At 42.4% G+C, this 13,858-nt stretch overlaps 1 protein-coding gene across 1 annotated transcript in view; it reads left to right on the top strand.

Annotated features, from left to right (window-relative positions):
• The first annotated feature begins 577 nt into the window (after positions 1-577).
• LOC137256094 (dipeptidase 1-like) overlaps positions 578-13,858 on the top strand; it is a 31,153-nt gene continuing 17,872 nt past the window's right edge. The window contains exon 1 of the mRNA XM_067793793.1: positions 578-1,008. Within this exon, the coding sequence (XP_067649894.1) occupies positions 767-1,008 (242 nt within the window). The 5' untranslated portion in view covers positions 578-766. The remainder of the gene's footprint in view (positions 1,009-13,858) is intronic.

The raw sequence follows: 13,858 nt of genomic DNA, 5'->3' as shown, positions 1-13,858 counted from the left end.
AATGCGTCGATCGATGCTCATGCTGGTGATCACTGGATTGTCTGCTCCAGACTCGATTATTTACAGACCTCTGCCATATTGCTGAGTGCGGCGTAAAATTGTACTCACAATAACCAATCAGTGTCAGTAACCCAGTTAAGCTTACGTTGATGCGCGTTGACGTCTCCTCACAACAAGATGGACTGAGCTGATCCTACAGACGAATACTCTTGGTGTCTCACAATCGTGCTCACAGAGTTCTGACTTGAACTTAATAATAAGCGACATTTTTTCCATCACACTTCTGACGTAGAGTTGCTTGTTGCTGTTCTTATTAAGGTTGTGATCGTGCTTGTATACCTGACTTGCTATCTGGGCATACTTCACGGCTGACATCAAAGGAAAGTATACAACAACCCCTGGAGTATCTGTTTACCGCTCACTGCCTACCATGCTGTTTTGAACGCATGTGTCATCACGCATGCGCATCTACCTGTCGTCTACCAGCGGGACGAGCAGACGTCATTACCAGGGATAGCGCTGTTAGGTGAGGTGCGACTCCGGCAAGGGAAGTGTGTCACAACTGTGCAAAGTACGCCGGCTACATTTCTTCATTTCTGGCCCGAAACTGACGTCATCAACATTGTCTCGGTTTTTTTTCAAAGCAAAAGAAAAACTTTTGCGATTTGGACCAGTATTTATCACAGTTCAAAATACTATTAAACAAGCGTGAAAATTTTCGATATTCATCGAAAACGTTTGATTTCTGTTTGGATTATTCGTTGCTATGGAAATAGGTGGATCAAAGTCGTCGTTGACGTCGACAAAAGCATCGTCATCCAAGGGATGCGGAGGCATAAGCAGTAAACGCCTCAAGTGGGGCGCCGTGATCGGCGTGGTCGTCTTGGCAGTTGTTATTGGTGTTGCCGTCGGGGTGCCACTGTCCCAAGGGAAGAGTAAAAGACAAACAGACGCTTCCAACTTGACCACGGCTAAACGCGTTCTGAGTGAATATCCACTGATTGATGGGTGAGTAGTTTCACATTCACCTTAAGATTGAAACTTTCAAACTGATTTGATGGAATGACAATTGCATTGAAGACTGTCTTCCACCTTCATGTGTTGTGTTGGATGAGTACTGTTTTCACAGGATGTGTTTCGAGTATATCGTAGCTAATACTGTTAAGTCGAAGTAGTTTGCGGTGTGGATGTAGACTACAAGAATGTACATATCCCGATGAATTAACAGGGTTTTGGGATAACAAGGTTTAATTTATCGACATGTTACAATGTGATTCCAAACGTAAAGGGCAAAACAACACTATATCTATTATGTTTTATGTTAACACTTAAAATAATAACCCATTGAATTTGGAATAAAATTATAGTACTAAAATGACAAAAGAGATTTCCCTCAAATGCGACTTTGCAAGGCTTACGCGTCTCTCTCGCTCTCTCTCTCTCCCCTCCTCCCTTCCCCCCACACACCCTCCCCCCGTCTCTCTGTCTCCTTCCGGCCGTCTCTCTCTCCTTCTCTCTCTCTCTCTCCTTCACTCTCTCTCTCAGGATGTCGGCCTAGTCCCACCCCACTCCATTTAAACCGTTATAACATCCACCCGGCTGAACCATCAGAACGTTAAGCGTATTACCAGACTCAACCTCGCTCCTATGAGTATTTGAGTATTTCAAGAAATGTACATGTGTACTGGAGGAAAATTGCCTTCACACATGAGCGGTCTCAATGTCCCAACGTGTATGCATGTTTGACGCCTGTCGGGGAGATTTCAACTTGAGGCCCCTGTGACGCGATGGTACATAGGTCACTTGAAGCCTCCCTTACTCGGCTCCCCGGCTCGGCCACCAGTTGGTACAATAGTATGGGCTCACATCTTGCTTGGGTCACGGATTTATGTGACTTGGTACAATGACCTCTTTTGAACCAAGGACTCTTAAAAACTTATATGTGTGCCCAAGATGTGTTTTAGTGAAGGTGCGTTCAAATAAAATAGGACTTAACACAACCTCTGATACTGCTGCAGTGGAATAGAGTACACCTGTTGTAGGTGTGTTAGTCTGCTTCCCAGGCAATAGAGAATACGTCTAAAAGGAATCATACTTAAGTCTAGAATGAGTGGGTAAGATTGAAAATGCAAGACGTTTTTTTTTAATGTGAAAAAGAAATATTCCTGAAGTATCCTTTGAACGATATCGATGTACCTGAAGCGCATACCTTGATGAGAGATTATATATGATATATGTATAGCTCTGGGACTACATATCTTGGAATTAACCTTGAAATTCCGACCAGGTAATGAATTTGCATAGCTCATTGCTTCTACTACCGTCTTCGCCACGTCTGTGACTCCACACATAATACACCCCTAAACATATCCACGGTGTCATGAAAAAACTTGCTTTTATACTTTATGGACAAGATGCACCCAAATTCCTGCCAACAAATTTGATCTTGTCCTTTTAGATGAAGTGAATATAATTGAATTTTCTGTTACTTTTGTTCGCAGTGTGATTGGCACGATTCAGGAATTGCATGATCAATACTGTTCACCGTGCGATATTTTGGTACCTCTCGATGTCTTGGCACAGACAGGGGGAGTGGGTTTGGTGGTCTGGAGGTTCACGTGTCCGTTCGTTACTCTGAACACCTAGGTTTGATTCCCTAAATGGGTTCAATGTGTAGTGTCTGGTGTCCAACGTCGTGGTATCACTGGGATATTGCTACAAGCGGCGTAAAACCAAACTCACTCACTCACTGTGGGCGCAGATCAGGAGTGTGCTTGGGTTCTCTGCTTCACCCAAGCCCTTCTGACAGGTCGGGTAATACAGAAGGGAGGCTACATATTCACCGGAACGTTTGTTGATGGGTTCGACTATGCATACGCAATGACAGGAAAGTCAAAGTGGTTTTATTTGAGGTTACACTTTCATAGTGATGTACAGATTCTAGTACTTTTGTGCGCTTTCCGAGGTCCTTTTGGTTAGGCTTTGAGTTCGGGCGATTAGATGGCTGAGGGTGGGTTCCAGTCCCGGATGGGACTAAACCCAACAACTCTAGAATCTGTGCTAAACTTCCCACATATAACGTATGTCATATTGGTTCGAGTAGGCACTACGCCCTTGGATATGTCCCATTCGCTGTCAGGTTGCATGCAGAAAGGGTGAGGACCCTGAGCTGACGATGAGTTTTACCAGCCTGACTGTGCCAGGTACATCCCTACCCGCTTTTCTGCATTTGGAAAAAACAGCTGACTCGGACTATGCGGGGGGCTTGACGTACACTAAGGGATGCGTACACTAACACTTAGTATCTGGATATATAAACGTGACTGTGACAAATAAACTCCTTTAAATTGAAAAGGATCCCAAGCAGACTAGAGATTCAGAACCAGGGGAAATCTAGACTTGCTTCATTTAGAGTTTAGCACTGCACGAAGTGCTAGGCTGTAGGGAAAATAATATGGTTCAGGGACTGTGAGACAGGCTAGCGGATGCCCCGTGGTACTACGAAGTAATAAACATTAAACCGTTAACGTGAACCTGTGAAGTCTCTTCTGAATACACATGTATATTTTTATTTAATTCTTTTTGGTTATTTTTTTTTATCGTAGGGAGCTTAAAAGCCATGTTTGACAAGACTGTTGCACAATCTGTGGGATCGGAGAGGCAGACACAAGAAACCGTCTTACATAGAACAGTCTTAGATACAATCACACTTATTCTCTGACAATCAACTTTACAATCACCTTGCAATTGCCATTCTCCAGTAGCACAGATCCGATCCTAGCGCAATGGTAAGACGACCTAGGTTTGAGATCGTTTTTTCTTAAGGATTTATAAAACTGTGACTTTAGATTGTTATGACCAATTTTGCCCGGAGTGGACGATGTTTCCGCCAAAATTGGTTGTGATCGATGTATTCACGGTATGGACTGATCGGTTGGTTCTGACAAAGAAGAATAAGTTGGACCGGCACAGAAAACGCGTTTACGAGAAGTAGGCGATGCACGACAATGAGCAAACCCATCTAGTTTGTGAAAGGAAGAGCATTGGTAGACTAGTGCACGTACAGTGCATGACGATGAAATTGATTCCGTGCGTAGCTGCACACGCCTTGCTCATAAGACTCTCCTTCTCACATCGCTCCTACTACACTTGATCGCGGACAACCTGACAACCTGTGACCCCTTCGCTCACAATGGCATGCGCCAGTGTGTGACACTCACACACAGTATTCGGGTCAACTGTCAGGTCGTTGCTCAACTTACCCTTGTTTGTCATGAATTCTCTGGTCGGTGAATTCAGAACAGTTTCGGATTTATATTTTTACAAAATGCCTCTTGAGTTATAGGACATTAGACAATTTACAAAGTCCATGCAGTTATAACGTTTAATTCATGTGCTGTATTACTCTCAACTGTTTTGTGTTCAATCTCGGTGAAAGTTGAAACGACCTGGCCTACTAAAAGGTAATTTCATATTTAACAAAGACTACGAAATAAGTTATAAAGTCCTGGTGAAGTGGCGGGGCGTCTCCAAACCAGAGAGTAAATAATTCGGATTTCAACAGGGTAGACATGTCATAACATAGCCGACATGTACATTGTGTAAGTATTGTTGAATGCCAGTTCATTTTCGTTATTTTTTTTTTTTTAAAAATTAAACTGTCCTTATACAAAGCACACTATAACTGGTTGGTCTATACATTTAACTGGTTAATCCATATCCATATCTACTGGTTAATTAATTTCAGTTACGGGTCCTGTTGTTTAAAACTCTGTTATCTTATAACAGCATTGAAGTACATTTCAGCGACGGTTCACTAATAACACCTTCCCCTGATTCAGCTATCGTTTGTACCTGAATGTGTGGTACTTGTGATCAGAATGATTCTGCCTCTGTGTACTGTTATATGTTTCATCGCCTTCATCGTAAGAAAGAGAAGCCCGAGCTCTCTTACCGTTAAGAAAGTCGTAAGTTAATGTTAATGTATGACACATACGGCTATGTCAGCGCTGAGACAGCTTCGAAAATCTAGGCCCAAGAGGTAACTGGCGGTTGAGATAACCGAGGTTTGAACAACTGGACCCAGGTCGTTTTGGGGGCTCGGTTATATTTATGCGACGTTCTATGATGGAATAGATAGGATACACACAAAAAGACTTAGAGACTATTCATTTGCCATTTGACTCGCTGAAGGTATTCTGTGATTGATATAGCTTCAATGTTCTGCCTCGTCTCAGACCCGTCAACGACACCCACATATGTCAACAAATGAAGATGTCCGTTGGGTCTTGTGACGTTGAAACGTGGCAAATTTACAGCTCCACGCATAGTGGCCCACTCATGCTATCGTGTTTCATTCTGTTGATTGTTTGTTTCGAATACCCATTCTTATGTTATTCTACAATGTAAACACTAAAACAACAAACAACAAAACATGTTCATGAGTGTTAAACTCCTATACAAAATACACATCATGTTTAGATTATAAGGCTCTGTCCACGGTCTCGTTCTTGGATAATGGCGGTGGGGTGGGATAGTGCATAACGCGTTCGCTCGTCAAGCCGAATACCCGGGTTCGATTCTCCATTTTGTCGGAATGTTGCTCAAAGCGTGGTAAAACTTCACACGTTCGCTCGTTTTGGGTGACATAAGGATCCCCTTGACTAAGTCCGTGTTATCTAACAATATGTACGTGAATTTGACAATGTTAAATCCCCATCTTGTGATGTTTCTCTGGCGGTTGGAGATGCTTGGTGTTTATAGAGTGAGTTTAGTGAGTGAGTGAGTTTAGTTTTACGCCATATTTCTATTCTCTACACGGGTACTATGTGTGAAGCCCATTTCTGGTGTTCCCCGCCGTGACATTGTTGGAATATTGTTAACAGCGCCGTAAAACCATACTCACACACTTAGTCCGTTTGAAACTGTTTCTTCATCCCTGTTAAGTCCACTTCTGTTATGGTGTATATATTTCGAATGGAACACGTCCAACTCAAACAGCGGAGGGAATGTGTCTGAATGTTTGCAGGACACACTCTTCACGCCTGTAAACATTCAGCATTCGTCGCCGTGCACGTTGACCTTTCTGTGATGTCGCTCGGCTATTTCCTTTATCACCATCGGAAAGGTGGCGGAACTCCGCAGAATTACGTGCTTCAGACCATGCAGGATCCGCTGACCGTTGTTTTGATTTCTATGATGCATGGTTTGCCAACACTGTCCCCTTGATCATAATTATCACTAAATTTGTTAACATTTTATTCGGTTGTATGTTTTAAATTAATATATCACGCCGTTGTTACCACTATTCCTGTAAAACGTTCACGGGGCAACCTTTATTAAGGTTAACCTTAACGCCCATTCTTTAACATTGCACTAAGGGTGCCTTAGTGACTTACGAACGGCATCCAACCATTATGTCCACGTGGAGAACCGAACTTGCAAAGAAACGAACGATCGCTTTATCCACGATGCCGCTTCACCTGCAGAATAACTTGGTCAAGCGAATTTTGGTTCAAGGGCTTTGAGCCTAAGTCCTACGCGCATTCTGGTTGGCTTGTTTTTTGTGGGTTTTTTTGTTTGTTTTCTTTTTGCATACACCACTCATCTTTAGGAGTGTGAGTGGAGATGGGGGTGACGAGTATCCTTGCTGGTTATGCGAATAACGAATATAACGTGCACTCTTCGGGTACCTGTGTCTAATATCATCACTGAAAGGTTGTTCATGCATCACCTGCCAACACTGACCGTACCACACACAGACAAACAAATAAACTACATACTCTACAAACCTACCTACGATACTTTTACGGTTAATAATTTGTCGTGACAAAAGGTATAAGAAATCCCCCCCGAAGCAGCAAAATATAACACTGAAAAGTCTTAAATATTCAATATTATGTATTGAGCAGACAAATAGCAACATACAGCGATTCACAATATAAGTTTCTAGCACAATGTAACTGAGTCAAATCTAAAATAATGGGTCACAAATATAATATCAACTCACCTAGTCTTGGGTTTTAGTGGGAAACAGCTCTACTAAATCTTTAAGCAGAAACGTTGTTGAATGTAGGCTGAACGTTGACGAAGAGGCAGACAGATGTAGCTAGGCAGAATAATCACATTCCCGCGTATTCCCGCGAAGTATCGAATCTTTGCGATCGGCAACAGTTAGAACACACGCTAGAGAGGAACCTCTAAGGCGCTACCTTAAAGGCGTGCCGCTAAAGCACTATTACCGTGACACGAAATATGTCCCATAAAAACTATCGCTCAAAACTCTAGACGTTGTGCCCCAATAGTAACTATCACTTTATCAATACAAATACACTCTCGTAGCAATACTGTAAAAATGCCATTTTCTGATGAAATGTGAAGCCACCATAATCCACCTTATAATGCCCCCACTATACATAGTGTATCGACTTTGCAGCGGAACCGTTATGGTCCAGTTCCCGGGGCAACTGTCACTAGTAAAAGAGGGTAGCGGTATTTTTGTTTCTTGTTTTTGTTTGTCTGTTCGTTTGTTTGTTGTTTTGTTTGTTTTTTTTTTATATTTTTTTTGTTTTTGTTTTGTTACCTGCTGTTTAACGTTGTATTCCGCACTATCCAGGCTATATAACGTCGAATTTTTAATGTCATCTAGTCTGTACCCGACAATCCATTGGTAGTCATAGTGAGCATCGGCATACGCAGGTAGCTATAGCCTGACCAACCGGTCCCGTTAGACGCTCCTTGTTGCCAATTCTAACCAGTTCTTTTCCTGCCTTCAGGACCACTTCAAGAGCTCCACTCAGCAACACACGTGCATGCAATAGCTACACACACAAACCTGCATGCACGTTCTTGTACAAGTGCAATAACTGCGGCGTTACGGCAGTAGTAAAGCTGCTCGTCTCTTCACGTGTTCATCCATGTCGGCGTTTGCAACAGTGCATACCTGTTTAGAGCCACAGAAGAAATAATTAAATGATCAGTCCCCTTGTCAGATCTCAAAGAAGTGAGTGAGTGAGTTGAGGTTTACGTCACACTCAGCAATATTCCAGCTAAATGGCGGCGGTCAGTAAAAACTCTAGTCTGGACCAGACAATCCAGCAATGGGAAACTGGAATATGTTTGCCAGGCTGTACATTTCAGTAACTCGAACCGTTATTTTGCAAATGATCCATTTCATCCTGCACAGTACAACGATGATCAGAGACAACACCATGACTTGCACCTAATTCTAAATCTGAACCCCACTGAGACTCCACACGGCCGTATGCAGTTTGACCCTCTACGACGCGGTGTTGTCCGTGACATTGAATACGTCTCCGACAGTGGGACACAGCGCGCCTTAAAGCGACCCGTGACGTTCAGAATAAAACAGCATAGCCATCACTATTGAAACTACCAACGTGCCACAGCAAGTGAATGATATTTAGCGCCGCAGCAACATTATTCATAGGTGTAGGTACCGTTGCACAAAAACACACTGTCTTAAACATGTTTTCTCTTATGACAGTTGTGCAAGCCCTCTGTATTATATAAAGTATAAAGATGTACGGCTTACACTAGTATTAAGCCTATTGGCTTATATACTTATACTACTACTAAAACTATTGGGTTTATTACGCGCCTGATATTCCAGATGTAAGGAAATTCTAGTCTGGACCAGACAATCACTTATAAGGTTTTGGAGATTGTCTGCAAAGTTTATGCATTGGGCCACTGCGGTTACGTTTGTGTTTAGTTCACATGTATAACATTAGACTAGCCCTCAGTTTCTTACTATGTATAACCTTGGTGGTAGCAAAGCCATATAAACTGAAAAAGAGACCCAGGGAGACCGGAGATTCAGAACCTGACGAAATCTAGACTCGCGGCATTTAGGGGTTCAGTACTGCAGAGGGGACTCGGGGGTAGGGAAAATAATGTGTTTCAGGAAGTGTGAGACAGACTACATTGCAGAGGGGACTCGGGAGTAGGGAAAATAATGTGTTTCAGGAACTGTGAGACAGAGTATCAAGGAGACGGAGTGATATGTTTTCAGTGAGATTCACCGAGTTCAAAGTGATTTAATGGTATGTTTATGCAATAGATTGGCGTCGAGATATTAAAGATTGGTGTTGCAGACGGTTTATACAAAAATCTCTTTTAGAAGCATTTGGGAGTTGTAATGATGCAGGAAAAGTTCTATGGATTGTCAGCTTCTTTATTGCAATGGGTGCGACGTTTCGGAGTAGGTTGTTCAGCACATTTCAGATTAGTTTTACTTTGTCTCACACAGCTGTCTATTTTTTTAAACAATACTGCGAAGACATGACTTAGGGTGACACTTGAACTTTAAGTACTCTTTTGTTTACTGTCGTGCAGTCTGTCAGTCTCATAGTCCCTCAAACACAGACTTAAGGTAAGGTAGCCTTAGCACTAAGGTTGTCTTGTACAAAGGCACCCGATCCACAGAGCGTTATTAGCACTACGACATTTCTGAACTTACAACTGGGCCTAGATTTTTGAAGCTTTCTAAGTACAAAGATAGCCGTAAGTGCCATATATTAAGATTAACTTAAGACTGTCTAGTGCTAAGAGAGCTTCGGAAGTTTTGGCATTGCTTTACGACAGGTCGTAACCTTATTATCCCGGGTGGATCGAGATCATCTGGGCCTAGATTTTTGAAGCTTTCTAAGTACTAAGATAGCCGTAAGTGCCAAACATTAAGATTAATTTGAGACTGTCTCAGTGCTAAGAGAGCTTCGGAAATTTTGGCATTGAGTTATGACAGGTCGTAACCTTATTATCTCGGGTGGATCGAGATCATCTGGTTTCATCAACGCCCAATCAACAATTCTGCAGCTATTGGTAGCAGGGAGTACAGTATGGTGCAGGTATACCGGAAGTGGCACAATGTGACTAAAACCCAAGATGAAGGGCTTTATATTTCACATGAAGGAGTTTCATGTCAATCTATCTGAGATGAGTTTACAGTATAATTATGACCTGTAAATCTGGATATACGGTGTACAACGTCTTGTCAAGCATAACAGTTTCTGTTGGAACTACTCGCCATTCAAATATATGTAAAATATTGAGAGAAAAGTTGACTGTTTATAAAAGCTTCCATTAAATAGTAATTTATTGTTCATGATCGCTTTCTTATGGCGAACAGGCTACTTCAGACAACATCACTTTCAACTAATCCTAAATTTGAAAGAGAGATTCGCTCAAATTAAGAATTGTGTTGTGTCAGGGACATTCGTTCTGTCTGCTCGATGCAAGTTGTGAAATGTCGGTGAGTAGGACTGACCTGTTTGTTTGGTTTTGTCAATACTGGCGATAGTCTGGTGGTATTCATGGTCGCTCGTACTTGTGTCAAGATATTGACGGTGTGTACCGGCGTACAACAATACTCAAACACAATGTGCTTAATGTGGAGGTGCGCGTTCGGTTCCCAATCCATTTTAAATATATATGTTACCCACACTCAACACACCTGTACAATGTGATGACACCTGTACAATGTGTAACTGATGATGACTGTCCCGAATACATCATCACTTTAGTATGCCCCGCATCTTCCCTATGGGAGATGTCCTGAGACCCAGATTGAGGTAGCTGACACGTGTAAAACACCCATACCTATTTCAATTCCAGTTACGAACATGAACACGCTTGCTTGCGGTGACTTTGTACTTTCTTGCTGACCTTGACACACACAGGTTGGTGTACAATGCAGTCTGCAGCAGAAAACCGTCACGAGACACCTTGACACAGAAGGGTTGGTGTACAATGCAGCTGCAGCGGAAAACTGTCACGAGACATCTTGACACAGGAGGGTCGGTGTACAATGCAGTGTGCAACAGAAAACTGTCACGAGAAAAACTCGTCGAGTAAAGAAGTCCTCGCGCATAAGCAACTAGGGCTCCTTTCACGAAGCCACCTTTACTAGGGTTAACCTTAACTCTCATTCATTAACATTGCACTACGGTTACCTTAGTGACTTACGATCACCTTAGTGCTTCGTGAAACCAGGCCCTGATGTTTCAGGCCGCCATTTACGACAGGCATGCGTGACTTGACATCATTGTAACCTAAACCTTCACTGGGTTGTAATCAGTTGCGTTTGTGGTGGTGCTGCACTGTCGGGTTGTGATTTGTTATGCAGTGACATTTCTGGTCCCGCAGGGCGTGATGTTGCTAGAATATTGCTGAAGGCGACGTAAAACCTCACTCACTCACTCATTGTTGCGCGATGGTCCGTTGATGAAGTTGTACAACGTATGGCTGTTCGGTCTAAACCGTTGTAAACTAAACACGAATGATCAACACTGACTCAACATTTCACATAGTGTCTTATGTCACTACTCATTGCTTTACATAAGGCTCACTTGATATTGCTTAAGGCGCTTGCTTGTTATGTCGGTACACAACCCTGCGCAGTTAAAGAACGCACGTATCCGTTGGTAGATGACCAGATGGTGACCACATAAATACGTGCAAACACCTTGTTACGGGTACAGCAACGTGCTGTAAACTTGGACAAAGTACTTTGACTTTGTGTCCAGCTCTGAATGGGTACCTCATAAGGATTGGAAAACCGCAATAACTCGGTTCGCCTTGTGGCAGCAAGAGTTGTATGGTCCCCAGGGAGTTGAGATTGATATTAAGATGTGCCGTTGAGATTGACATCCAATGATCGATAGAACAAATACCAACCATGTAGTAGGTACGTGGATATATGCGCATTATTAATACCAAATAATTCGGAATCCAAATTATCATGTTGGTACCCCTCTTTGGTAATTTCTAGGGTTTAATATGACGAGACAGATCCCGGTTTGAAACTACCACGAGCATGTTATTCGACAGCCCCTAATCTGGCACGCAGTCTCTCATAAGCGGGTCTCGAAACCACCATAGAAAATGTGCTCCCATATGACATAAACGTCTTTGAACCTATAAATCTATAAATATTTGCTTGAAGGATCACATTTTCACACCTACTCAATTACCAGATTGTGCAGGTCAGGTGTGTTGATTAGTGGAACAGGCAGAGGTAAGCATCCTGCCGTGGTTGTGATCTGGGGTTTGGCTATTTTCCGGACAGCAATACTTTGTCGATACCCTCGAATTCCCCGAACGAACAAAGAAAGTATAGACACCGCAGGCAACTCAGTGTGGTACACCCGTGAAGGTTTCAGGAAGGAACTGATCTTCAGTATTCCTTGTTTGTCATAAGGGGAGACCAATATGATCAGGTAAATGCATGTCACTGTATCCAAAGTGGTAAGAGCCATATGCTCATATCCGTATGGCGCTTAAAATGGTAACTAAAACACATTTCACGTGAGTAATTATCAAACATGGGGCAGGAAGTCTGAGAGCACAACCAAGTGAGGAAATGGGAGTGTACCTTTAATGGTGGTGATATTTTATTTGGACATGGAAAATATTTTTCGAACCGAAGCGAGGAAAGTACGTTTCCAACCTTTGCTCGCTTTGCGCTCATGTAGAAAGACTGGTAATTTTCTTTATGCTGTGCAACCCATTTGCGCTACAGTTTGCCTCTGGTCTCATTAACCTATTCAGACAATGACCTGCTTTTCACCTTGTTCGAATTTTCTCGCGTGAAAGTGAAAATAGACACCATAAACGAGTCTAAAGATTCTGGACTGGTTATTCTCGCTAAGTTGCGCAGTAGGATGGAACCCAGTAAACCGGAAACTAGACTGTTCTGTAATCAAAGTTTTGTCTTGCGCCATAGGACGCTTTAACCAAAAGGCTACCCCTACGCTCCAATGATTGCTCACATTCAATGACAATTTACTCGTAACAGCGTCTTAGAATGGCTATGGGAAGGCTTCACTTGGAGATATAAACTTCTCGTCCTTTATTGCACTCTTTTGCTTGTTTTGCCTCAGGTGGCTGAAGAAATGATGTGTGTACATTACTCTTCAGAAAAATTGTAAATTGATTTGATATCTCATAAATATTTAATTACCGCTGTATATCGTTATCTGAGGAGTTCATGTGTGCCACTTTACGGGCATTCTAGGTTAGGGCATAGAAGCTAAATTGTGTTTCTCATCATTTTATGGTTTCGTTGTTGTTTAACGCGGCACTCAGCAATATTCCACCTATATGGCGGCGATCTGTAAATAATCGACTCTGGACCAGACAAGCCAGTGATCAACAGCATGAGCATCGCTCAACGCAATTAGGATGTGAGTTTTTATATGAAGTAGCAACCTCAGTTCACTCCTTACAATGACAAGTTCAGTCAGTTTGAAGCAACCAAGCCACACTACCATTCTCCGTCAATTTATGTGTTTCTCATTTTCAACATCACGAGAGCAGGTGATCTAATCAAATCTGATAAGCGAAAACAGATGGAAACAGCAGCAACAAAACTCAACAACGGTTTACATATTCTAGGACTGTGTTGTAAGGACTTCGTACGAGTCTGTAGACTAATTCATGACGTAGCTAGAGAGGTTGACTTCGGAAACAAATTTGTAACAAAGACTGTTGAAGAATGGACATAGTGACCTGGCTTGTGTTGTCTGCGTGCAGCTGTACCGATATTTTATACTCTTGAAAAAGTAGGGGAACGTCATCTGTAATTTACGTTTGAAAATAATGGAAGATGTGGATCAATCTTTGCTCATATGATAGTAATGAATGAGAGAGTGCGACGCCACTACTTGCACTTCCTATGAGCATAGTTGTTTGTGCAGCAGTCGCTCTTGAAAAATTATTGGTGTGTGGTACGAAATTTGCAGACAGATATTTTATTAAAATATACATACAGTACAGTAAACTACAATGACTGGGCAATCCCTTTAGGGTTATGAGAGACTATGTAAAAACAGCAACA

Source organism: Haliotis asinina, chromosome 11 (assembly GCF_037392515.1).
Source record: "Haliotis asinina isolate JCU_RB_2024 chromosome 11, JCU_Hal_asi_v2, whole genome shotgun sequence".
NCBI lineage: Eukaryota > Metazoa > Mollusca > Gastropoda > Lepetellida > Haliotidae > Haliotis > Haliotis asinina.
This window is presented reverse-complemented; position numbering and strand designations above follow the sequence as displayed.